Here is a 26846-nt window from a genome sequence, read left to right as displayed (position 1 = left end):
CAAAGACTCTCCTGAAGATACGCCTGAACATTTTGTGACTGTACCTTGATAAATGTGCAGCCCACAGCCCTCCACCAGAAATTCCCCATTTACCACAGCAATGCAGAAGTCACTGCAGAAAAAAAAAGAATCTTGGGCAAAATTTTTTGGGGGGGGGGGGTGAATTGCCTGCAGGGGAAGCATTTTTAGACATATCAGCACCAAAAGGAAATATCAGGGGTATCATCAGAGGAAGACTGTCCTGATGACACCCCCCAAGCTTGGTGCAGTTTGGTTTAGGGGGGGCCAAAGTTATGGACCCTCAAAATGGTAGCCACCATCTCCTTAGCTCTCATTGGAAACAATGGGGGATAGAAGGCCCCCCTTTTAGGGTCCATAACTTTGGCCCCTAGAACCCAAACTGCACACCAGAACTTGGGGGGTGTGTCGTAAGGACAGTCTGATGATACCCTGAAATTTGGTGCCACTAACTTTAAAAATTCCGGTTTCATGTTTCACAGCTCCTGCACCTGAAGCCTGCTGGAGTGAGTGAGTGGCTGAAACATAGCAAACCAGCATTTTTTTTAAAGCTAGTGACACCAAACTTTCAGGGTATCATCAGGAGACTGTCCTGATGTCCTGATACCCCCCCAAAGTTTGGTGCAGTTTCAATTCAGAGGAGCCAAAGTTATGGACTCTCAAAGGTGTAGCCCCCATCCCCTATCAGCTCCCATTGGAGAACAATGGGGATAGTTACACCCACTTTTGAGGGGTCCATACCTGAACCAAACTGCACCAAATAATTAGTGAACTCTTTATCGGGACAGTCACCTGATGATACCCTGATAATTTGGTGCCGATACATCTCAAAAAATCTTGACTACAGATCTACTAGTACCAAATTTGCCCAAGATTTAGCACGTTCTGCAGTGAAGCTTAGCTGTATTGCTGTCAATGGGGAATTTCTGGTAGAGGGCTGTCGAGGTGCCTGCACATTTCTGAAGGTATGGTCACAAAACTTTCAGGGTGTATATCTTCAGGAGAGTCTCTAGAATGACACCATCCAGGTTTGGGGAATTTTTTGCTTGCTTCCAGGGGGTTTAATTCTATGGGACCCCAAAGGGGTAGGGGTCCATCTCCCACTGCCCCTGAAGTAAAGTTCCCCAAACCTGGATAATGTCCTCCAGAGACTCTGAAGATACCCTGAAGTTTAATGAGTTTACCATGTGAAAATATGTGCACTCCACAACCCTACTCTGAGAAATTCCCTATTGACAGTAATGCAGCTAAGTCTACTGCAGAACAAAAGAATCTTATTACTGCAAATTTCTGGGGGGTGCCTGCAAGAAGCTGCATTTGTAGATGTATCTGTACCCAATATTTCAGTGTATCATCAGGGGAGACTGTCATGATGATACCCTCAAGTTTGGTGCAGTTTGGTTCAGGGGCCAAAGTTATGGACCCTCAAAGGGTACCCCTCATCTCCTTAATTCCCATTGGAAAGAATGGGAGATAGGGACACCCACTTTTGAGGGGTCCATGGCTTTAACTTTAAACCAAACTTTGCATAACAGAGGGCATCATCAGGACAGTCTCCTGATGATACCCTGAAACCTTGGTGCTGATATGTTTAAAAATGCGCCCCCTGCAGGCCGAAATGTGAAAAAACACCAAAAAATAAAAACGCAATTCGGCTGGTGATCCGAATCCCATGGATTCGGATCTGTTAGGATTCGGACAGCTCAGATTCGGACCCTGCTCGTCCGAATCCGTCCGAATCAGTGCAGATTCGGTAAAAATTCGGATTTGGACTGTCCGAATCTCCAACCCTAAGTACCTTGGTCTTTAACCTTATCTAGCTATTCTCTTGCTTCAGTTTATTACTATGCTGTGCTTTCAGGTTCCTACTCCTAGCTCTCCAGCTGACTAGTGGTTAGGCCAGCTGTTCAATGGTTGTCTCCTTGTTCCTTCTGTGCTTTGTTGGCTGCATTGATGTGACATCTCGATATTGCCTCCCTTCTGACAAAACTCATATTGCAATTGTGAGTGGAGTTATGCTCTTCCCAGCCCACTGGTGACAGTAGACTTGAAAGGGTATAGTTATGCTTTGGATTGCTCCGTATAACTTGTATCTTTCTCTAAAGGCTTTTATGGAATGTCCTCTCTCGTTGCACTGTATTAGCTCTCTGCTGCATCTTGGACCTGATTCCATAAAAATAATGTTGGTGAGCAGGGTTACTTGAGACACTGGAAGACAACAGCCTGAGCGATGCATATAATTTGTTTGTTTTGTTTTGCAGTCTGCAGTCTAATAAAGCAGTTGTATGGGGGGGATGCAGCAAAAGGCTTGCTGCTGACAGTAACGAAACCAAGCACTTCTAGGTTTGGCCAGTAAACTCACACTGCTTAGAAAACAAAATAGAGCTTCATTGAGAACATTAGAAATGTGTTTTACAAACAAACAGAAGTATAGCTTGGCAACAACAGATACATAGAAAATAACAAAGCTAACTCTCTACTAAATACTCAAATACTCAATGAAGTCCTATGCAGCATAATTGCTCCTGAGGGCTTCAGTTGCAAAGCATAAGCAAAGTTCTCAGTTCAGCAGTGAGGGGTGGGTGAGTAAAAAGGATAACTGCTACATTGAAGACTGTTGTGGAAAACACTGGCCATACTCTGGTGACTCCTTTTAACAAATCCTTAGGCTGCCGTTACTAAATCTTCCAGGCCTGGAACAAGTTGCCTCCTCCCATCTGGAATGAGCAGGTTACCTTTCTCATCTGGAAGTTCTCAGGTGCATTGAATGTAAATTAGAACTAGCCTGAGACCTCCTCTGTAAGATAAGAAATAATTGGGGGTGGGGAATGGGTGTACCTGGCAGAGCTCTCTGCCAACTGAAAGTGGAAGTTTCTCTTTAAAAGGATGCTTTCTTCACAAGGTGTTAGATAGGGCAGCCATTGGACTCAAAGCAAGCTTGCTGCTCACATCTTTTTAAGACAAACTACTGTGGATCTCTCAAAAGGATTCACTGGAGAAACACGTTAGTGGCTTCAAACATGTTCTGCAGATTGCCTGTAATGCATGTAAAATCTGTAACTATTGCCAGATTCCAGAATTTCTGGGTCACATTCTGAATAAATTTAAGGTTTTTAAAGTTAAAGCTGCTTACTGAGGTATTTTATTCTATTTCATTTAACTCCTGCTCTTCTGTCTTCAAGGCCAACCATTTTATGCAGTGTGTGAGCATTCAGAGATCCTGTGTTCAGTTCTGTGTGTGGTTTACTACTGTGTTGGAGGATGTGAGCACCAGAACCAACAGGGCTTTTTCATTCAGTTTTTCACAAGGCATGGATGTAAATCTGCTTCATTTGATCTGTAATATAAAATTCCTCAAACAAATAAGTGGAGAGGTACAAAGAGCTCAGTAATCATGAATACAAAGTTGTATCTTGGCTTCACAAGTTAGAGTAGCAGGTGTCTGTTTATTTAAATACAACTACTAACGCTAGGAAACATTTCCATTAGGAGAGCTTTATTTAACCAGCTGTATTTAAATACATAGACACCACCTCTAGAGATCCTTCACACAGTCCTTTGTTTTGGCAAACTGATGTTAGTCTTAGAGTATTTTGAATTTTTATTTTTCAATTTTCAGTCATTTTACTGTGAAGCCAGGGCATAGTTTGCATTTATGATTACTGTATATAAGACCTCATCAGGGCATCCATCCTAGGAATGGCCTCCACGAACTCTGCCTTCCCCAGCAGCGGGCTAGTCTGATTGCACAACAAAAAATATCTGCCACTTGGCTACTAGGTGGCAACTACCATATCATGAATGTATATTATTCCACCCCCTTGCAGATGCCTAACCCCTCCACTCCCAGTATGAAGACCTGAGATTGCAGAGTACAGAGTATATCTTCTTTGTTGACCCACTCACTTCCTCCAGAATTCACAATCTTTTTTCAGTTTTAAAGTTTATGGCTTTCTTTACCTATTGAGGAAGCCGGTCCACCCACTATGCTTTTTCACTAATAGCTGTGCTTTCTGCATTCTATGTCCTTTCTGAAACAAGATGTGGTGAGAACAATCTCCTAAGAGTTCCAGTTTTGGTTTGCTAGCTGAAACATTGCATAGTTCCTTTTTAGTCATTGAATCCAATCAATGGCTCATGGTGGGGTGTTTTTGGGAAGACCAAAGTACAAAGACTCTCCTTCTTTTGAACAGCTGCAATCAGGGCAAATAGTAATTAGAGTGATGTAGTTAGAATGTTGAACTGGAGAACTGAGTTCAAATCCTTACTCATCAAAAAAAACGGATTGGGTGACCTTCTCTTTCAGTCCAGTCTACCTTACAAAGTTGGTGTAGGAATAAAGTAGAGGAGGGATGCTGTTCCCCAAGATAACTAATAACAGGCGCCTTGCACTAAGCCAGAACAAAATATAAGACCCATAGACAAATGAGCAACCGCTCAAAGAAAGGTTTAATAGTATTGAAAATGCAGGACTCTGACTCCTTCCAAGAAGTCTGACTAATAAGGAATACTTCCCATGCGGGAAACAATTGGAGATTGAAACCACCTGAAGAGTTTGCAGGCACCACATCTTGCTTGCTTTCTTCTAAGAAAGTCTGTTCTGCTTGTGCCTCTTCTAAGTTCTCCCGGTGCCTTCTATCTGGACTCTGTTTTTCTGCAATCTGTTGGAACTTAATTACTCGAAATGCTGTGGACAGAGGTGGGATTCAGCCGGTTCGGCCAAACCGGTTGTTAAAAGCCCCCTCGTTCTTCCTACCTTGGGAGAGGAAATGACTACAGGGCTTTTAGCGCCAGCCCAGGGTGGGGAGGAGAGCTCTGGCTCAGCGTTCCTTGCCGCCCTGGACTCCCCAGGTGAGGAGGAAACTTCCTGAGCCGAGAAGTGCTTGGAAGGGTGGAGGAGGCCGAGAAGCGCATGAGGGGACTGGCTGGCCCGATATGTGGCCGGCCAGCCCCCCTGCCTCCAGGGCCCCCAGCAGCCACAGCTCTACTGGAGGTCACCCAGGCCTCCCAGCCACTGCCCTAGTCCGGGAAGGCCACCGCTGTGCAGTCTGCTGGCAGTGACCTTCCTGGACTAGGGCAGCAGCTGGGAGACCTCTAGCAGGGTCTCCAGCAGCTGCTGCGGCCCTGACTCTGCCCTTGATCTCCATCAGTGGTGGCAGCAGGGGGGAGCAGCCAGTTCCAATTGAGCAGGGGAGCGGCACCCCACCATCCCCCTCCCCCGCTCAATTTTTTGAATCCCACCACTGGCTGTGGGTCTCTAACATCTATGTCTGGGATATTGCTGTCTCCAGCCTTCCACAGACACCTGAAACTAAACAAAACTATAAAACAAGGAGGCTACAAGCTAATAAAGATACTGTAGTGCTCTTGCCTCTAGAGGGCTTCTTAAAGGGGCAGGGTCTAGCTAAGATTCCCTCCCACAGAATACAAAACAATTAAGTCCATTCTATCTAAGGGTATAACTGAGGGTTAAATAAAGAAAATAGCCGAGTGTCTCTAGGGGCATAACAGGAGGGGACCATCATGTACACCATGCTGATCTCCTTGCAAGTGGGATGGGATTAACAAAAATGTAATAGATGAATAGTTATAATTCCCTTCTACCAGAGAGACAGGGCATTGCTTGTCTGGCTTCGGTTTGCTCAAGGCTTCATCTTTCTACCATTTTTACTAATCTCCTTATATTTTTATCAGCACACTTGGAGGAATCGTGAGTTACTTCTCAAATCTGTCAGGGATATTTTGCCTTGGCCATTCTTTTCATAGTGACATGTGAGAATCTTTCAGAAAGCAGCCACTGTTGGTAGTATAAGGGATAAACAAGGACAAATATCAACTTTGTTAAAGTTGTGGTTCTTCATTGGTTGCTGTCTGCATAGCTTGGCAAAGAGCGCCTGCTTTCTTTTCCGTTCTTTATTGCCAGGCATCCTTGCCTTTCCATGCTTTACTAAGTGGGAGTACACTGTAGCCACCCTTCTGCCAGCCATCAAAGGCCTAGACTGGCTGTAGAAAAACCAGTTCCCTACATTCCAGCCCACTCCTCCAGCATTCCAGCACACTCTATAGAGCAATTGACAAACAGAAATGAGGATGAGGTTGTGTAGCTTGGAGCAGTTTGGTTCTTGATGTCTTGGACCACTAGAAGAAGGGAGGAAATTCAGCCTTCATTCCAGTGGTGCCCCAGAGTTCATTCCAGTGATTACTGTTAATTTCAGTATGATAAAGAAGGATTCCTCAGAACAAAGGAAGTACTTTGTATAACACTTCAGTTATGAAACTCACTGCCTTAAAATGTAGTGATGACCCCCAGCTTGAATACTTTTAAAAGACAAATTCAAGAATTATAGGTCCAGTCATGAGTACTAACCCATAATGACTAAATGAGTCTGAAGCATGGTTTAGTCCAGAGGTGTCAAACTCGCGGCCCTCCAGATGTTATGGCCTACAGTTCCATAACATCTGGAGGGCCATGAGTTTGACACCTGTGGTTTAGTCATTAGGATTTTGGACAATGTTTCTGAGCAACCCAAGTTTGACTCTCCACTCTGCCACTGAAATTGCTGAATTGTAGGCTTCATAGTTTGTGGTACATCATAATTGGCCTGTATTTAATAGTAGTTCCAATTATAATGTAATAGTCCAATTATCATAGTTTTTTTTCTTTACAGCTTTCTTAGGAGCAATCCATATGTGCTGCAACAAGGTAGAGGGGAAATAAATATTGTAAAGGCACTTTTCAGTCCACTGCCCGTGGAAAAAGGAGCAACTTTTAACAACATTAAAATGGTAGAGCTTCTACAAGAGGAAAAAGCCTAAATTTGGTCCAAATAAGTTATGCTTATTGAGAAGTTCCCAATAGTTAACTGTGCTGCAAATACTTTTTAAAAAAATCTTGGTGATACTGCATTGTAATGGAAACTGCCACAGCTTCTAGAAATTCTTGCCCAAGACAGAAATTATACAACACAACCACAGTTTGATTGAGAGAGCAGCAGGTAGGTTAGAAGTGGAGTAAATTGGGCAGCATCAGTTTGCAAGATTTAAGATTCATTCAAGTACTGTGAAAATATTCTGACAAAAGTGAAAAATACGTATCTGAGAGTTCCTGGGCTTTTTTGTTTCCGATAATCTGTTTCATAGACAGACCACCAATTTAAGCACAGAGAGTCGTCTCTTTCTACCTGTTCACCATAAGATCGCTGTATTGTTCTTTTCCATGTCATCCTAAATAAAAAGTGTTATCTGTGTTCTGCCTCCCTGTTTTGGAGGCCAGGGCCAGGGCAGACTGGAAGGGGGGTCCTTCCCCAAGGTCTTTCACTTCCAGTCTTCCACTGCTTACAGGGGTGTTCTGAGAATAAAATGGAATACAGGAGAATGGTTTTTGGTGCTTTGAGCCCCCATTGTAGAAAAAGGTAGGCTATAAATTACCTGAATAAATAATAAATATGCAGATAGGTATGTAGAAAAAGGGTGGGAAGGAGAGAAGGAAGCAAAGAAGGTTGAAGCTATGGGGGTTTTCAAGTGGAGGGCAGAGGAAATAGTGTAGGAAAGTTGAGGTAGGGGAAAATGAATGAGAATGAAGCAAGGAAAGGGAAGAGGATATAGGATTTGCTCGGGGGAGAGAAAAGGGAAATAATGTTGCAAGGGGGATACAGGGGGAAGTGATATGCCCCCACCCCACAAGTCACTGAGAATTTCCTACCATGCAAGTAGGCCTGGCCCAAGGACTGGCACCACACAACTGTGCCATAGTTTTCCTAACTAGGGGCTGCTGGGTTTATTCAGCAGTTCCATTTAATCTGCTGCTTAGATGCTTCCTATAACCAAACAAAATCTACAGATAGTGAATTCCCACACAATATTGGACTGCTTGCGCCGGTGTCCTTCTTCCCATGCATCCTATTTCCTTTGATCAGTTGCAGTAAAAGGTGCATGTGAATTACCACGAGGCGGAGTTGCTGATCAGGGTGGGGGTTGGAACGACACTGCCCAGACAAGGGCGGAACTGGAAAGGGAGCCACTGTGGGAAGGGGCAGCGTCACTGGAAGAAAGGAGGAGTGAGCCGAGGCTTTAAAGGGGCTTACCCTCCTTTGTTCAGGCCATGTGCTTGCCGGCCGACGATTTGCCCACCCACCTCACCCTACTTTTATATGTTAATGTATGCTTGTTATGTCACAGCCTAGTTTGCGGCGGTTTGGCGCATGGGTATTGATCTGGAAGGGCAAGGGGAAGGGGGCTAGGGAGCTGCGCCTTCCCCTCGGGAATGGCAATAGCGACAAGAGGTGACCGGCCTGTCGAACTGGGCCAAAGGGGAACATCTCTGGCCAGGAGCAGCCACCTGGCAGAGCCCCACAGTAGATCGAAGCTCGGGACTGGGCACCCACCCTGCTGAGCTGTAGCACGTACCCGCATGACCAGATCCAGACCCATGCTTAGCCTCACGCTTCTGCTCAATAAAATGGCTATGGCCAATTTATTACCCCAGCAATGGTGTGATGTGTGTCATTATAAAGGGGCCTCGCACAAGAAGTGATCCACCCTCGGGCAGCAAATGGGAAGGGAATAGTGGGGTGAAGCCCAGGGCAAATTTGCTGTTCCTTTTAAATGTTATTGGTATTATCTCCCTGTTTCAAGCTTCTGCCTTGTCTTTTTTATATCCCTTTCCCTCCCCTTTTTACCTTTCTGATTGTCAGCCATGCTGATTTCTCTTTCTGAACAGCTAACGCACCCCTTAGAATATACTTTTAATTACAGCAACCCTCCTTTTTATTTTGCCATTTTCTTGAGTTGTAAAGGAAAGCATGGAGAAAAGGCTGCAGGAGAGAGCATCCTCAGAAAGTACCATGGAGACCTGAAGGCATCAAATATGGGCCTGTGCTTCCTGCCCTGCATGCAGGAAGCTAAGAAGGGTCATAATAGTGAACAAACGGGAATGTCTTCATTCTGATGTAATGAAAAACCAGTTGACAAACCAGGTACAGCTATGGTTTATGATCCACTTGTTAGCAGCTTGTGGACACATCCCCTGAAACTGGAGCTATTTTAAAAAATATCCTGTGGTTTTTCATGACTTCTTCTGCCTATTAAAGGACGCCTTTCTTGCTGTTTAATCACCACATGTGGGGGAAAAATCTTATTGAGAAGAGGTGTGTTTTTTTTCTAATCAGAGGAATTTTTTAAACCTGAAACTGGATTTTATTGTATGTGGGTACTAAAAGGGCAATGGGAAATTGAATGGACTGTTCTTAGACGTCATCTTCATCAAGATTTTGTTTGTGGCTGCCTGAAGCACTACCTTTTTAACAACCAAACATTGCTCACAGGAAGTAATGAATTACAACTGGGTTATTTTTTTCTGTCTCACGCAGTTTCTGTGGATACACCATAAGTTCAGTTTTAGATATACTTCCCCCTCACAGAACTCAGTCAATTCTCTGCACTTCTCTGAGTCTGCTGCACTCACAAGGTTAAAGGAACATGTTTGTCTAATACTGAGTTATTTTGCTGCTTGAATTTCTTCTGGTACAATGAGCTTTCGAGGGAAAACGTTTAGAAGAGAGCACAATGAATTTTGGAAGAAGAGGAGGACGGTTAGGCGAGTAAACCGAGGAGAAATCCACAGGTTGAGCTGTGTATGTATACGAACCTCTCTTTCTTTTGTCTTTTCCTATACTAGTTCCTCATTCTGGTGATAGGGTGGAGAGCTGGACATGGTGTGTGGTATTCATATCTGATCTTGGTATTGAATGCCAGTTGCTCCCAAAAGCCAAGGTGGTGCCACTTATGTAAAATGCATCATGATTTTAGTTCAGACCATAACTGTATTGAATAAAATGTAATGAACAGAATGACCTGTAATGACCTGTAATGAACAAAATGTGAGAAAATGTCTGCCTGTCTAGCAGGGCAGGGACAAAAAGTGAACAAGAAAGGAAGGAAGAAGGAACTACAGACCTTGTCTTGGATTAATATGGACATTGCGGTGAATGAGTATTGCAGCAATTTATTGTGACACTTGCTTTATGTATATTTATGACTTGGAAACAATCACCTATAAATGCTGAAGGAAGTACTATGTAGTAACCTGTTAGCCCAGTAATTGGCCATGTGGCCTGACTTTTTGTGCAAGATTATCTTCCTGATCGATGTCCAAGGGGTAGAAGCAGTGGTGGGATTCATCAGGTTCACACCACTTTGGCAGAACCGGTTGTTAAAATCGTGCTTGTAAACAACCAGCTGTTAAATTATTTGAATCCCACACTAGAACTGGTTGTTAAATCATTTGAATCCCACCACTGGCTAGAAGCTGTCTTCTTTCCTAGTATCAGTCTTTAGAAACTAAAATACTGAATTAATGGCTATAATACTGGACTAACCAATGAGACCAGGAATCACATCCCGACTCAGCTGTTAAATTCATTTAGTGCCAGTCCCCATCTTTCAGTCTGATCTATCTTCTTTACTCTGACCTGAGCTCCTGGGAGGAAGAGCAGGGTAAAAATGAGACAAGAAGTGCTGTTATTTTAGCCAAAGTTGTGGGAAATTTATTTGCAGCGTTTTAGATCTGAAAGGATCTGTTTTCCTGGTTTCTCTGCAAAAGCAAAAACTAAATGGCATGCATGTTTGGGTGTCAAAAGTCATTCCATTTGTAGACAGCAGTTTTTCAGATCATACTTTTAACAGGCACTCTGATTTAACAGTCTTGAAGGAAAGTTGCATCCACATCTATGATACCCATCAGACCCCACTAGATTGGCTAGATGGATGTTTCAGTGCTGGCTGATTCATATTTCCTGTTCCAGAGCCACTAGTTTTATGCACATGTAATTGCAGAACCATAGAAGGGCCCTCAAAATGGCGTCTGATCTCAGTCTATTTCATGGTTTTTAATTCTGTTATCCACTTTACATTTGTTTAAATACATATTGTTATTATTTTAAAAATTCAGGGTTTAAAATCTCTTTTCCATATTTTACCCATGATTCTTATTCCATTTTTCTGTGCATAACCTACTGTTTATTGAAACACATCGGTCGTTTTTGCACAGTCAAAATATCCCAGGGATCTTACATACTGTGGCTATTTTGTCCCAGTTTCTGCCCCCGCACGGCTCCTTCCCAGGAGTGAAGGCAGGACCAGGACATAATGCCCTAGATGTTTCCACACAGGGCCAGGGCTTTTTTCATTTGAACTGCGAGGTCTTCCGTGCATTTGCGGACAACCTCCATTTCCACTTTTCTGATTGGCTGCTGGTTGTGTTACACACATGGCATTATTCTCTCCCCCTTCCCCACTCACTTTCGCTAGTTGCCAGCCTATTTCCACAGGATCTTATTGCAAGTGTTTAATTTTAATTAACTGTGAACCCAATTACACTGAGAAAATGCCTTTTGTGAAGATAAGAGGCATGGCTTAGATTGCAGAGAAAAAAATCACAGAGGGAGAAACTGTGGATTAAGAAATAAAAGGGGGGACAAAAAGAAGAGGAGAACGGGAGGCGGCAGCAGCTGCTCCTGCATCCTCCTCCTTGTCACATTCCTGCAATGCTGAGAGAGGCATGCCACTACCGCTCCTCACTCCCCTCCCTCCTCTTTGCACTGGAAACCAGCCCCTGCTTAATAAGATCAATGTACCCCTCCCATCTTTGCCATTTGTATTCCTGGCTCGTGGCCAGCCCCACAAATATTCAGCGCCTATTGATTGTCCTGTTTTTGCTCCCGTGGTGTTTGCACGGCAGCAGGGTCACACAGGTGCATTTTACAAGAACTGCCAATTTGGCGGTCTTTGAACGTCGTGGAGCAAAGGAAAAATAGCGGGGCAACACCAGGGCAGACCCACTACAGGTTCAGGAACCATGCGGAACTCAGCTGCACAGGGATATTTTCCGTGATAACCCCGGGGTCTTTTGACCATGCGGAAATGGCCATAGTCTTCTTTCTAAGTCTGGGATTAAAGCAAGACACAGTAACTGTGGCTTTCTGCTCTGTTAGTAAATGTCTCAGTGGCTTGCTTTGCATGTAAGAAAATAGGGGGAAAAACATGAATTCCCTTGACTTCCTTTCTGTAGTTGGTAGTCTACGCCTTCCAATTGCATATTCCACTACTGGAGCATAGTAAATACTTGCCCCAGTAGCATTTCTGTTGTTGATTCTACAGCAGACTTTTTTCCTCCCAGAATAGATGTCTTCATTGTATACCGTAATAACACTAAGAATCTTTAATGCAGAAGGCAGGAGCGTTGCAGGGTGCCTCATATAAACTCAGAATTAGCGCTTTGCTTTTATATAAGCAGGTGCACAGTCATAATTTCTGTGATAATCATTATTTGCACATGTTCAGGGTGAATTGGATGTATTTGATTTGATTACTTCCCCCCCCCCCCCATAATGGAATGGTTGTTTTGAGTAATGTCACTCAATATCTTGAGCAAATTTGTTTATTTAGCCTGCTCCCCAGATCTACTGACAAAGGTACTTTCATAGGGAGCATAATTACTCCTTCAGTTAATTTACTTAATTTATAGATGATATCTTTCACAGATTTGAACAAGGGGATATTGAGTTCAAGTAGAGAGTTCAGTTTGACTTGTTTTCATACATGGGTTAAGCAATATGATTTCTACAGAAGATGGTAGGCAATGGCTTAAATGAACTCGTTGTAGGCCAGAGCTGAAGAAATAGTACTCTTTTGCTGTAAAGTGAAAGACCGATTATATCACAAATGTAATATAAACATACTTGAATTTTCTTGATTGAATTGTGAAATTTCAGGAGTGTCTGCCTGCAAGGTATATGGAATTCAATAACATCTCAGAAGAGTTCAAAGATGTCAGTTTTTTACTGGAAAGAATTATAATAGTGGCAACCTCAGTTATTTTTATTTATATTGGAATTCATCTGTCTTTCTTTGCTCTTCAATGCTTACTTGTCTATTTCTGAGTATGAAAATGTCCTTGATATTTGAATTCTGATGCGCACCCATAAAAGGACCAAAGTCAATGCCTTCCTGATTTCTAATTATCCTCGTGGTGTGAAAGTTTTTGTCAGTTTAGCCTTGGAGCCTCTCTGTCTTCGCAGCATATTCAGGCTCTCGGTTTGCTAATCCTGGGTTTGAAAGCCAATAATGTGATCTTAAAATTCAGAAGACAATTTTAAAGCAACACATTCTCAAGGAATATTCATAGTATCTCAATGCATGCAATTAAACGCCAGCTGGGGAGCACTGGTGAAGGTATGGACTATTTTTGTTTTGTTTGTTTTGATTGACTGTGGTGTATTTTGAGAGATTTTTCTGCAGAATTTGGACTGTTTGGCTCAGCGTTACAAATGTTTTTGTTTTATGTGACCATTTTTTTAAAAAAAATTATAGCTATCATAGTATGCTTTTGGAAATGGCAGCCCCGTGTTGCATTATCTTCCATTTCTGCAGCACATTGGTTTACTTACCCATGTGATTATGTCATTTCATTGTGTGTTTTATGCTTCTGCCAAGAGCTGCAAATTATCGGAGCAGGGCAGGGATATGCATGATATCAGAGTCACCCGGCGAGCTTCCTTATTAAGAGCTCTTTACGCATAACCCCTCTGCGCACTAACTCAGTGCATGAGGAAGGAGAGTGAGCATGGGTGTGAGGTTGCCAGGTCTTCTGTATAATGTGAATGTGTGGAGGAAATTTCTGCCCATACATTCCCTTGCCATTGATTAGGGACACTGCATTCTGAAAGTTGCCTATCACAGGAAGCAAGAATATGCGTGGACACCTCCAAAAACAGCATAAACTGCCCCAAAATGCTGCTCTTGGGAAAAAGGAAACCCCTAGAGCAAGTGAAAGGTGAGAAAGAAGGCTTCCACAGGTCGGGGAGATTGCCCAACCTCTTGCTCATGTGGATCTTTTCCCCTTGGATTCAACCCATATGACCTTTTTACAAGTTAATGACATTTTCACAACAGATCACTAGATTTAGTTAGAAATACATTTGTACAGCTGCATGTGTGGGAGAATGAAGCTAAGGGAATTATTTAAAATAATAGTGTCTGGAATAGCTACCAGATTGTACTTGAATTACCCATAATGTATAAAATATCGTAACCTGTGTTTATTTATTTATTTATTATTTCAATTTCTATACCACCCAATCCCCGAAGGGCTCTGGGCGGTGAACAACATAATATATAAAAAACATGAAGCATTAAACAGGAGCGAATCCAGTACACAATACATAGGCTCCATCAATAAAACGTCTTAAAATACTTAAAACCAGCGGTTAATAATTAACATTTAAACAAGGCGTCCCGCCTCAATTTCAACCCACCCCCAAAAGAGGGGGGGACGGCAGGCCCCTCAATATGAGGGGCTCTGATTTACCAGTGCCAGAGCAAGGAGCAAGGAGGGGGCACCATATCAGCGGCTGGACACTCCAAAGACCCGGTGGAACAACACAGTCTTACAGGCCTGCGGAACTCACCAAGGTCCCGCAGGGCCCGGACAGCTGGAGGAAGGGTGTTCTACCAGGCCGGGGCCAGTGCTGTGAAAGTCCTAGCCCGTGTGGAGGCCAGCCGCATCATTGAGGGGCCGGGGACCACCAGCAAATTGGCCTCTGCTGACCGCAGAGGCCAAGTAGGGACATATGGGGTAACGCGGTCCCGAAGGTACAACGGTCCCAGGCCGCGTAATGCCTTAAAGGTCAAAACCCACACCTTGAAGATGATTCGGAATTCAACTGGGAGCCAATGCAGCTGGCGCAGCACAGGTTGAATGTGCTCTCTAAAGGCGCCTCCTGTGAGCAAGCGCGCCACTGCATTTTGGACCAGTGTTGAGTACCCCATGGTAGATACTATATTTAACTCCGGCTCCCTCACCACCACTGTATTTACATAAATTAGAACTGTGAACTGTGTAAACCTTAAGTCATGTGCAAACTAGTTACAACTTATATCCAGGGGAGACAATGTGAGTGAGTATTTATGGCTGGTAAACTTCAAGACATACCCCGTGCAAAATCCAAGAACAAAGTAGAAGACAATTCAGATTTCCCAGATGTATTGTGGAACAGCTGATTTGCCAGTAGTTAAGAGTCAGTGGTGGATTCTAATCTGGGCAATTTGGTTCGGTTCTCCTCCCTCGACATGAAGCTTGCTGGGTGACCTTGGACTGGTCACAGTTCTCTCAGAACTCTCTCAGCCCCAACTACCTCACAAAATGTCTGTTGTGGGGAGAGAATGGGATTGTAAGCTGCTTTGAGACTCTTCAAAAGGTGGAGAAAAGTGAGATACAAAAGCCAACTCTTCTCCTTAATGGTCAATATAATCCCCCCACCTCCCAAACCTTTGGTCGCTTCACATTGGATTGGAAAGGCAGTTGCAGACTGCACATTCAAAGAAGGTCCAGAAGTTCATGGGAAGTGGGAGAACATTGTGCCTTTATTTCCTCCATTTTTTTGTAATTTAGAGACACTTTGAAATCCTCAGCATTCATAGATGGAAAGTATGTGTAGTTCTCAATTGGTGGTTTGGATCAGTTAACCACTTTGGCTTTTAACTATGAGTAATTATACTGCACTTCCTCTAACGTTACAGGCGCAGACCAGAGGCCTGGTCTTTTTCATGAATCCACTCCTATCCCCTCCTTGAATGCTGCAAGGCCATTGTAACTAAACTTGTACAGTTTTTTTTAAATACATCATTTTTACAATATTTGTTTGTCATGGATCAAAGCCAAACTGAGTTTTCAGTCAATCAGATCTCTCAAAAGATGAACAACAAGAGTGCCAGAATGTGTGGGTGGATTCAATGCCTGCTGCCCTTTTATGCAAAAAGCCCCCTTCTCAGCAGTCCGATTCTGCTGTCTAATGCATATATTGGAAAGAACCCACAAATGCAAACTGTGGTTAGAATGCTTTCTTAAGAAGCCAAACTTAACTAGGTAGCAAGATTTTTCTCTTTGAAACACTGACTGTGAGAGTCTTTCTTTTCTTTTCTTTTTTGCTAGGCTTGGCAGCTGACCTTGCAAAAGCTGAGTAATTCAACTCAAGTTGCTGATCTTTATGAATGGGGGTGGAACTGCCTGGTGTCCCCTCCTTTCACTGCTGTAATGATTTGGGGAAGGAGGATAATATGACCATCTCTGTATTACTGCCTAAGAATTGAAACTCTGTGCAGCAGACTGTACTTCATTTTGAATTCACTTCCAGAGCTCTCTGTGTGATGCTTGAACCTAGTCTTTCTGGCTTTCTCTCTGGGTGCTTTGATAATCTTTTTCAATTTTTGTATTTTGAGGAATAAGTCCCAGTGAACTCTTACTTTTGAGTGAACACGCATTAGATCATGCTTTTAAGCATGCTGGCTCTAGCTAGGCAAGTATGGCGAGTTGGGGAGAAGCTCAGTAGATAAAAATTGAATGGGAAAGTAATGTTATGGCTTTTTGAGTGTTCAGATTGATATAATCACAAGAAAGTTGCTGAGGGAGCCAATCTAAATGGATCTGCTTAGAAGCAGTTATGGGCTGTATGAAGACCAACAAACTGAGGCTGAATCCAGACAAGATGGAAAGTCTATGTGTTCTTGGCTCCCGAATCCATGAGATCACGGGACATCCAGTTCTGCATAGAGTTGTATTTCCCCAGAAGGATCGGGTGTGAGATCTGGGGGTGCTCCTGGATTTATCACTATCCTTGAAGTTCAGGTGATGGTGATGGCCACAAGATCCTTCCAACAGCTCGGTTTGGTTCATCAGCTCTGCGCATTTTTGAACAAAGGGGTCCTGACCACTGGTACCCTCTTGATTGGACTACTATAATGAACTGCCCTTGAAGGCAGTCAAGAAGCTGGAGTTGGCACATCATGTGGCAGCTAAGTTGTTAGCCAGTGCATCTGGTCAGATGCATATCATGCCGATTCTTAAGACACCTCCATGCTATGCAAAAGGGGAAGGTACACAACCAAAGTGAAAAGAAGAAAACTTGTACCAACCAGGCTATAATAATTACTTTAAAATTTTTTGTCTCCCACTGGAGTAGCAATTTACTTATAAGTAACCATAATAATTTTACAACACAGTAACAAGATGTTTTGGAAAAATTATTACATCTCTCCCACTGGAATAATGAAAAAAACTTTTTGTATACAGTTTAGAACGGCACAGCAGTATAATCTTAACACAAAGATAGCTAGCCAGATTCTAAATAAGTAACTGGCCTCGTTATATGTTATACGAAGACGGAGATCCTTTGGCTGGGCCGCAGGGGGGAGGTAGGGGATTTTCAGCCGCCGGAGTGGGAGGGGGCTGTATTGGCACCAGTCTCCTCCGTCCGCATTCTGGGGGTCCACCTGGATTTGTCTCTTTCAATGGAGACCCAGGTGGCCCACACAACCCAGACTGCATTTTTCCATCTTCGACAAGCCCAGTGGTTGGCCCTTTTCCTCTCCCAGGCAGAGCTTGCCACTGTGATCCATGCAACGGTCACCTCTAGGTTAGACTATTGTAACTCGCTCTACGCAGGCCTCCCCTTACGTCTGCTCTGGAAGCTGAAACTGGTTCAACATGCGGCGGCACGTGTTCTCACAGGTGGTGCCTTCAGAGAACACATTCAACCTGTGTTGCGCCACTTGCATTGGCTCCCAGTTGAGTTCCGAATCATTCATAAGGTATGGGTGCTTACCTTTAAGGCCTTAGGCGGCCTGGGACCTTCGTACCTTCGGGACCGTCTTACCCCATATATCCCTGCACGGCCTCTACGTTCATCAGAGGCCAATTTGCTGGTGGTCCCTGGCCCCTCGATGATGCAGCTGGCCTCTACCCGGGCCAGGGCTTTTACAGCTCTGGCCCCGGCCTGGTGGAACACCTTACCACCATCTATCCGGGCCCTGTGGGATCTTGGAGAGTTCCGCAGGGCCTGTAAGACTGAATTGTTCCACCGGGCCTTGGGGGGGGGCAGCCGCTGATGAGCACTCCTTTCCCCCCCTTCTCTTCCCCTTTTACACTCTGGGTCTTAATACTTATGGGGGCCCTCCGCTCTCTTATCTTATTTTCTTCCAGGGTGGGTTTATGAATTTTTATGCTGGATGGCAATGTAATTTTGTTAATTTATTGTTTTATTGGGGTTTTAATGTAATTGTTGTTTTATTGTGTTGTTCACCACCCAGAGCTCTTCAGGGGAGGGGCGGTATATAAAATTAATAACTAACTAACTAACTAACTAACTAACTAACTAACTAACTAGATAGATAGATAGATAGATAGATAGATAGATAGATAGATAGATAGATAGATAGATAGATAGATAGATAGATAGATAGATAGATAGATAGATAGATAGATAGATAGATAGATAGATAGATAGATAGATACTTCTCACAATGTCCTGTTAGGATATTCTTCTGGAGTCGTGATACAGAGAATCAGTAACACAACGAGTTGGATTTCTGATGGACATATTGACTGTAGTATGACTTGTCCACCTTGTGGAAAGGTAACAGTTATTTAGGTGTGCTGATATGGCAAGGAGTTAATCATTGGAACCAATTATACTGGGAAATACATAGAACTGCCAAGAAATGTTGTTTGCTGTCTTGTTGGACCGGCTAGACACAGAAACTCATAGTGCATGTTTGAGACACTGGAACTAGGAGGAAGAGCTTAGTTTTATTAGGCACCTTGTAACAAAAGTTATGTGCCATGCTTGAGCCAAAAAGAGGCCAGACTGTTCATTTTTAACATCAAGCAGGTTGCAGCCCAGTTTTGTAGATGGTGGTGTTGTCATTTTTAAACTGTCTTGTTGAGCAAAGCCAACCAAAGATGGGGAGCAGGTGTTCTAGATATTTCATTGCTTAGAGAAGAAAACATAAACTATCTGGCCCTCAGAGTAGGGGTTTGCTGTAACTTGGCAATGAGAATAAAGCAGCAATTTATAACAGGTGAGAATGACCAAAGAGAGATAGGAGTGTTGTATACCAAACCAGGCAGGGAAGGGCAGAGTTTTTCTTTTCTGTATCCTGAAGAAGATGTAGACCCTAACAGATTAGAAAATCTAGCAAGAAAAAGCCCTTTACAGAATCACTGTTTCAGGGAACTCAGTTTAATAGCCCCAATCCAATGTTGGGACATATGCCCACACAACTAGTAGAGCATACTTTCTGGACTCTTGCTACTAGGTTCAGCAGTTCATGAACTTCAAAATTGTGTTTTAATCTTCTTTGGAGACAGAATGTTAAAAACCAGCTTGAGGTTTGGCATGGGAGCCACTGAATGAAGTTGCTGGAGGAGACATTCCAGTGTGTGTGTATATACCTTTGGAACTTGGATTTTTGGTTCCTAAGACCAAAAGGTTTCAGTCCACTTATTCTTAACAACATGGCATCAGGAGATGGTATGTGTGTATTGTTTCACCCCATTGCTCTGCAGAAGGGCTTTGTATCAAACATTAGTCTCCTGACGTGGTCAAATTTTGAAACCTCTGGCAAACTACGTGCTGTGTCTGCTTGTGTGGAATCAATTATGAGGATATTTTTAGTCATCACTGCTGGGAGAGTCACTGTTGAGAGTGGAAAAAACAGTGAGAAGTTGTAGGAGGTGGAGCATTGTTTAACAATCAACGAGCTATAGATCACTGGAGTGAGCATGTGTTTGGGTTGTGTTTATTTCAGCTGTGAATGGTAAGGAAAATTCCCTTCAAGCTCTGGCAGTAGCCTAAACCAGGTGCATGGGAATGACAACTTGATTGTTGAAGGCAAGTGTAAAAAGCTTCAATTTATAGATATCTAGTCAATGGTCTATAGAAAATGGGTGTAACAGTAGGATAGTGCTGTTGAGTGCCTCTTTTTATAGAAGCATCATCATTTTCACTGAGTCTGCATAGCCCATTGCTAATTTAAGCTGGCAAATATAACAAAGCATTATAAAAATCCAATTCTGCCTCATTCAGTCTTGGCTCAGAGGTTGCCTAATTGGTCTATTTCCAAAAGAGCCAGACAAGTTAAATTCAGGAAAGACAATCCCATGATTGTTAAAGCTTTAAATTAGCTTAGCTCGATTACAAATCTCCCAGCAGGCATTACTGGCCAAAAGTGTGGTAGTTCAAACTGCAGTGCTTCAGAATTGCTTTTATGACTTTTTTTAAAAAGGTCTAACAAACATTGTCAGGATTTTTCAACACAAATGCAAAACCAAAGAGCTCAAATTACTACATGAAAGAGGCATTCTCGGACTTAGCTGCCATACCATTGCCAATGAAGAGGATAAAATCATTATGACTTGAACTTGAAGCTTGAAACCTTGTTAATTCAAATGTCCTGGGACTGGGGCATTAAAGAATCTGTCCAGGTCCTGATTGCTTTCTGTCCTGCAAATGCTCCTGATAGCCCATACAAACAACTATCTTATCTGCTATTTATTTCAATATATTTGTGTCCTTTTTCTGTGGAGCATACATGGAATTTATGCTCCACAGAAAGCCTTCTATTCTGACTCTGACCAAAGTCTGATCTGCTTCACTGTAGCAAGGTTGGTTTATATTTCTAGTGCAGCAGTGGTACTTCAGCCCCATTCCAAGTAAGAACAATCATTCCCACCCAGTTTTAAGAAGTTCAAAACTCTTAGGTTAGAGTTAGATGTGACTTGTCCCCTTTGAAAACCAAAGGACTCTTGACACTTCTCTTGTTCCGTTCATTTCCCTGGTTATTAGTCATGGCTAAGTTTAGCTGGATTGCTCTATAGAAGAGGAACTGAACAATTGATATGCTGCATAAGATATGGGTGCACACTGGAGACACTGAAAATAGAAGTGGCTTTACTAGTATAAGAAATGTGGATGTGAGCACACACACCCCTTTCTGGCCACCGTAAGCTCCTTAATGGCTTCAGGTAGTTAACAGCACTCCTGCAAGCTTGAGCCCCTGCACCACACCAACCCCTTCCCTCTTGCCCTGTCTCCCATTTATCTTTCTCAGGAGGTTCCCTCCCTTCTGGGATCTCCCTGCTCCAACCTCCTAGTGGCTGGCGAGCTGTCTGTTTTGGCCTGCCAGCCTGAGACTGGGTCTTCATCCTTCCTGCCCCACCTCCTTGATTTCAGCCTGGCTGGGGCTGAGCTTGCCTTCCCCTCTCTCTATGGCTGCTGAGGACTGCTGATTGCACCTTGGCTGTGCTGCCCCTACCCTGTTCTCTATAACTGTTGAAGCTTGCTCTTGCTGCTCAGGCTCTTCCATTGCTCTGCTGTTCCTTCTTGTTGCTGGCTTCCTGGAGGTCCCTGCTCCTTGTGGTGAGTCCAGGGGCGGAGCTGTTGGTTGTGGGGTGCTCCAGGGTCCTTGGGGGGGCATTTGTGGCAAGGAGGTAGGTGTAACAGGCTGCCAGGTGCTGGGAGGAAGTCCCATTGCTAGACTGTGGATGAAACCATAAAGGCTGATTATCCATGTTTGGGCTTCTTCATATTCAACTTACATTCCCTTCAAGTTGGGTTCAGGTCTTGCTTTTCTTGGTTACACACATTTTCCCCTCTTCAGAACTCACTTCACTTTCAGGTCAGACTCTCCCTGAGGATTTTGAAACTGGTTAAATTGTGACTTTTCAGGCGAAAGCAAGGGGAATCAACATGTTTCGCTTTGTTGGGGTTTGCTCGCTCCTCTTGGTTTTCCCTGTCCACACAACAGCTTTTCCTCACAATCAGAAAGAACGCAGAAGCAGGGGTTAGGCCAAATGGTGGCTTGCCTCATCTGTGGAGATTTTGCAGTGGGAGAATCCTGTTCAAACCAGAAATTACAGGAAAACCCCACTGTGAAGCACACAGCCATGAAGAAAGCCCTGCATGCATAAGAGCCCAAAGTGTGGAAGGATCTTGAGAGCACACCGCAGCACTGGTACTGTCACATTTAAGTACAGTGCATTTAGACCAGCTTTAAAGGTTCAGATATGCTTAGTCTATCTTATGCATTTTATCCTGCCCTTCTTCAAGTGGGGGAGGGCATGTAGAATGAGGCACATGGTTCTCTTATTTCTGTTTTATCCTCAGCAATCCTGAGAGAGAGTATGTGTGTATGTGCCATGGTTCTTATGCATCTTTGGAAATTTATGACTGTGGAACTATCATTATTGCTTGTAAGCTGATAATGTAAGTTCTTTGTGTGCAAAGGTTCCCTCTGCAAAAAATTAGTGTTCAGACTACCCAAAGACTCAGAAGTTTTCCATGCACAGTACAATACTGAAGCCCTGTTCATAAATTACAGTGAACACATACAATCTGTGTACAGTGCACGCTTCATTTTTCTTTATAGATTGTTGAGTAATTCTCATAATAAGAACATAAGAACATAAGAACAAGCCAGCTGGATCAGACCAAAGTCCATCTAGTCCAGCTCTCTGCTACTCGCAGTGGCCCACCAGGTGCCTTTGGGAGCTCACATGTAGGATGTGAAAGCAATGGCCTTCTGCAGCTGTTGCTCCCGATCACCTGGTCTGTTAAGGCATTTGCAATCTCAGATCAAAGAGGATCGAGATTGGTAGCCATAAATCGACTTCTCCTCCATAAATCTGTCCAAGCCCTTTTTAAAGCTATCCAGGTTAGTGGCCATCACCACCTCCTGTGGCAGCATATTCCAAACACCAATCACACGTTGCGTGAAGAAGTGTTTCCTTTTATTAGTCCTAATTCTTCCCCCCAGCATTTTCAATGAATGCCCCCTGGTTCTAGTATTGTGAGAAAGAGAGAAAAATTTCTCTCTGTCAACATTTTCTACCCCATGCATAATTTTGTAGACTTCAATCATATCCCCCCTCAGGCGCCTCCTCTCCAAACTAAAGAGTCCCAAACGCTGCAGCCTCTCCTCATAGGGAAGGTGCTCCAGTCCCTCAATCATCCTTGTTGCCCTTCTCTGCACTTTTTCTATCTCCTCAATATCCTTTTTGAGATGCGGCGACCAGAACTGGACACAGTACTCCAAGTGCGGTCGCACCACTGCTTTATAGAAGGGCATGACAATCTTTGCAGTTTTATTATCAATTCCTTTTCTAATGATCCCCAGCATAGAGTTTGCCTTTTTCACAGCTGCCATGCATTGAGTTGACATTCCCATGGAACTATCAACTAAGACGCCTAAATCCCTTTCCTGGTCTGTGACCGATAGCACTGACCCCTGTAGCGTGTATGTGAAGTTTGGATTTTTTGCCCCTATGTGCATCACTTAACATTTTGCTATATTGATCTGCATTTGCCATTTCTGAGCCCACTCACCTAATTTATCAAGGTCCGCTTGGAGCTCTTCGCAATCCTTTGTGGTTCTCACCACCCTACATAATTTGGTATCATCTGTAAACTTGGCCACCACGCTACCCACCCCTACTTCCAGGTCATTTATGAATAGGTTAAAGAGCACTGGTCCCAAAACGGATCCTTGGGGGACACCACTCCTGACATCTCTCCATTGGGAGAACTTCCCATTTACACCCACTCTTTGTTTCCTGTTTCTCAACCAGTTTTTAATCCATAGGAGGACTTCCCCTCTTATTCCTTCATTGCTGAGTTTTCTCAACAGTCTCTGGTGAGGAACTTTGTCAAAAGCCTTTTGGAAATCCAAGTAGACAATGTCCACCGGTTCACCCCTGTCCACATGCCTGTTTACACCCTCAAAGAACTCTAGTAAGTTTGTAAGACAGGATTTGCCTCTGCAAAAGCCATGCTGACTCTTTCTCAGCAGGTCTTGCTTTTCTACATGTTTAATAATTTTATCTTTAATGATAGATTCTACTAATTTACCAGGAACAGATGTCAAACTGACTGGCCTATAATTTCCCGGGTCCCCCCCTAGATCCTTTCTTAAAGATTGGTGTGACATTGGCCATCTTCCAGTCTTCAGGGATGGAGCCTGATTTCAGGGATAAGTTGCATATTAAAGTGAGAAGATCAGCAATTTCATGCTTGAGCTCTTTAAGAACTCTTGGGTGAATGCAATCTGGGCCAGGGGATTTGGTAACATTTAGTTTATCAATGGCTGCCAGAACTTCTTCCTTGTCTACCACTATCTTCGCTAGTTCCTTGGATTTGCCTCCTAAGAAGCTTGGTTCAGGTGCAGAAATGTTCCTCACCGCCTCTTGGGTGAAGACAGATGCAAAGAATTCATTCAGCTTCTCTGCAATCTCCCTGCCATCTTTTAGCACACCCTTTGTTCCTTTGTCATCTAACGGGCCTACCGCTTCCCTTGCTGGCTTCCTGCTTTTGATGTACTTGAAGAACTGTTTGTGGCTGGTCTTGATGTTCGCAGCCATGCGTTCCTCATAATCCTTTTTTGCCTCCCTTACAGCTAACTTGCTTCTCTTTTGCCACCATTTGTGTTCCCTCTCATATTCTTCATCAGCCAAACTGGACTTCCATTTTCTAAAAGACATTTTCTTTTTTCTGATAATTTCCTCAGCCTCTCTTGTTAACCATGGTGGATTTCTTTTGGACTGGATGCTGCCTTTTCTAACCTGTGGAGCACATTCCAGATGAGCTTTTATTACTGTGTTTTTAAATAACCTCCAAGCATCCTGAACAGTTTTGACTCTCTTGATTTTCCCTTTCAGCTTCCTGCGCACTATCCCCCTCATCTTTGAGAAATTTCCCTTTCTGAAGGCGAATGTAACTACATTAGTAGTTGCCACTTGTTCGCATGCTGAGATACTGAATCTGACAGCATTGTGGTCGCTGTTCCCTATCGGCTCAACAACACTGACTTCCTGCACCAGGTCCTGGGTCCCACATAGAATTAGATCTAGGATCACCTCTCCCCTGGTTGGTTCCACAACCATCTGCTCTAAGCCACAGTCATTTAGCAATATATTCAATACATGTACAGTTGGTCCTCACTTTCATTTGTAAAGTGATTGTGAATTAGTTCTTTCTTACAGACAGGTGCGTGCAGGTACATGCAAGGTGTCTGTGCATTCACTGTAATGTGGTAGGAAACTAAACAGGATCAACGGGATCAGCAAATGTTGCTGGGGTGTCTGTCTATGTAAATAATTAAGATTTAATTAGTACTCTGAGCTGGGCCCTGAGACTGCAGCATTCACATAGTGAAAGGGAAGACAGAAGGTAAACTTCAAACTGGTAAGAATAGGTTTAATATGCATCTTGTTGAGTTTCTTTAAGTAAATATACTTGACAAGAATGCTTTACAAAAATGCTTGTTTAAATATGAAGGATCAGTTTTCCTTAGCTGTCATGCTTTGCTGTGACAACATTGCTCAATGGGGTGTAGTTATATTATGTGATGTTTACGGTCTGGATGTAATTCAATTTAGATCTGTCCAGCACATGGCTTTCGGGGAGAATTCCTGAACCAGACCGTGGGGACTTCAAGCATTTGACTCACTTCAATTGCTAGGGGATATGAGCCAAGTCTGCAACTGTTGCTGGTTGTGCTTGATAATTACTGTGCCAGCCATGAATGGTTTGCTTCAACTGTGTAATGGTTAGTAGAAGAGAAGCTACAACATCAGAGTTGAAGGTGCTCATATTTCACTCAGGACTTTTTTCTCATGACTTCACAGGACTCTCTTCACAATTCTGTCTTCACAGTGAAGGAGCATGGAAAGGTCAAGGAAATTATTCCAGGAGAAATTTGTGATGGTGGCAGTGTCTGGAAAGGGGAGGCTCTAGAAAGAGGAATGTTTTAGTGCTAGCAATTGAGTCAAACCAAGAGTAAAAAAGAAACAGGAAGCAGTGAAATGGATTAAAAATGAGGCCCTCTGGAAGATTATTATGCTGTATGAATTTTAAAATAAATGAATTCCACTAATCAATAATGAACGCTTCAGAAAAAGGAGTTTTCCTCAGGTCCCCCAAGATTTTTATGTACTGTTTCTCTGCTCAGCTTTCTGGTCAGTTGCTTTCAAATATGTAATAAAATACAAGCAACTTTTAATTGCTAATGCTTTCTGAGATAGCAGCATCATACCCAGGACAGCAGCAGTAACCTTGATCTTAGAACTTCTAAACTATCAGCTTAAACTCAGGGGAAAATTCAAGGGAAAATGAGATATAATCTTCCTTAGACATCTTATTAAAATATTATATTTTGTTATCAAGCGTACCTTTCACATAACATCCCCTCTACAGACATAAAATAGGTTTTCTAAAGATTCTTGCAATAATATGTATTGAATAATTGTGTACTGTTATGTACTGTTTCTCTGCTCAGCTTTCTGGTCAGTTGCTTTCAAATATGTAATAAAATACAAGCAACTTTTAATTGCTAATGCTTTCTGAGATAGCAGCATCATACCCAGGACAGCAGCAGTAACCTTGATCTTAGAACTTCTAAACTATCAGCTTAAACTCAGGGGAAAATTCAAGGGAAAATGAGATATAATCTTCCTTAGACATCTTATTAAAATATTATATTTTGTTATCAAGCGTACCTTTCACATAACATCCCCTCTACAGACATAAAATAGGTTTTCTAAAGATTCTTGCAATAATATGTATTGAATAATTGCTCAGGTCTACTCTGTGTCCTTTCTGATCCAAGTGTTTCTGTTGGATAGATGGGTGTATACAAGAGTTTCCACCCTATCAAAGCAGTGAGTTTCTGTTTCAAATAGTCCCTTTGGGCTGGTTCCATTGTATCTTTGTACCATAAACTGAGTAGCCATCCTTATATGAAGGTGGCCTTCTTCTGATGGAACATTGTTTCATTTCTGAAGTACGGCTCTTCACTAGACAGCTGGGATCCAACCAAAAGCTGAATCTACTGATGTCTCTGTGTTCTGTGGTATTTTGATATCATAATAGTATTTAGACCAATTCCAGTCTGACTTCCACCCTGGCCACATGACGGAGACCATGGTGGTCGGCATCATGGAT

At 43.1% G+C, this 26846-nt stretch overlaps 1 protein-coding gene across 6 annotated transcripts in view; it reads left to right on the top strand.

The window, feature by feature from the left end:
- Nucleotides 1-26846, top strand: part of DOCK10 (dedicator of cytokinesis 10) — a 167722-nt gene that overhangs the window by 25910 nt on the left and 114966 nt on the right. The window contains exon 1 of one of the 6 annotated variants that reach the window (XM_048505433.1): nt 9546-9650. The exons of the other annotated variants lie outside the window; for them this stretch is intronic. Within the exon in view, the coding sequence (XP_048361390.1) occupies nt 9546-9650 (105 nt within the window). Of the gene's footprint in view, nt 1-9545; nt 9651-26846 lie in introns of those variants that run through there. 6 annotated transcript variants of the gene reach the window in all.

This window comes from Sphaerodactylus townsendi, linkage group LG08 (assembly GCF_021028975.2).
Source record: "Sphaerodactylus townsendi isolate TG3544 linkage group LG08, MPM_Stown_v2.3, whole genome shotgun sequence".
Lineage (NCBI taxonomy): Eukaryota > Metazoa > Chordata > Lepidosauria > Squamata > Sphaerodactylidae > Sphaerodactylus > Sphaerodactylus townsendi.
The sequence above is the reverse complement of the archived record's forward strand: the minus strand, read 5'-3'. Positions and strand labels throughout refer to the sequence as shown.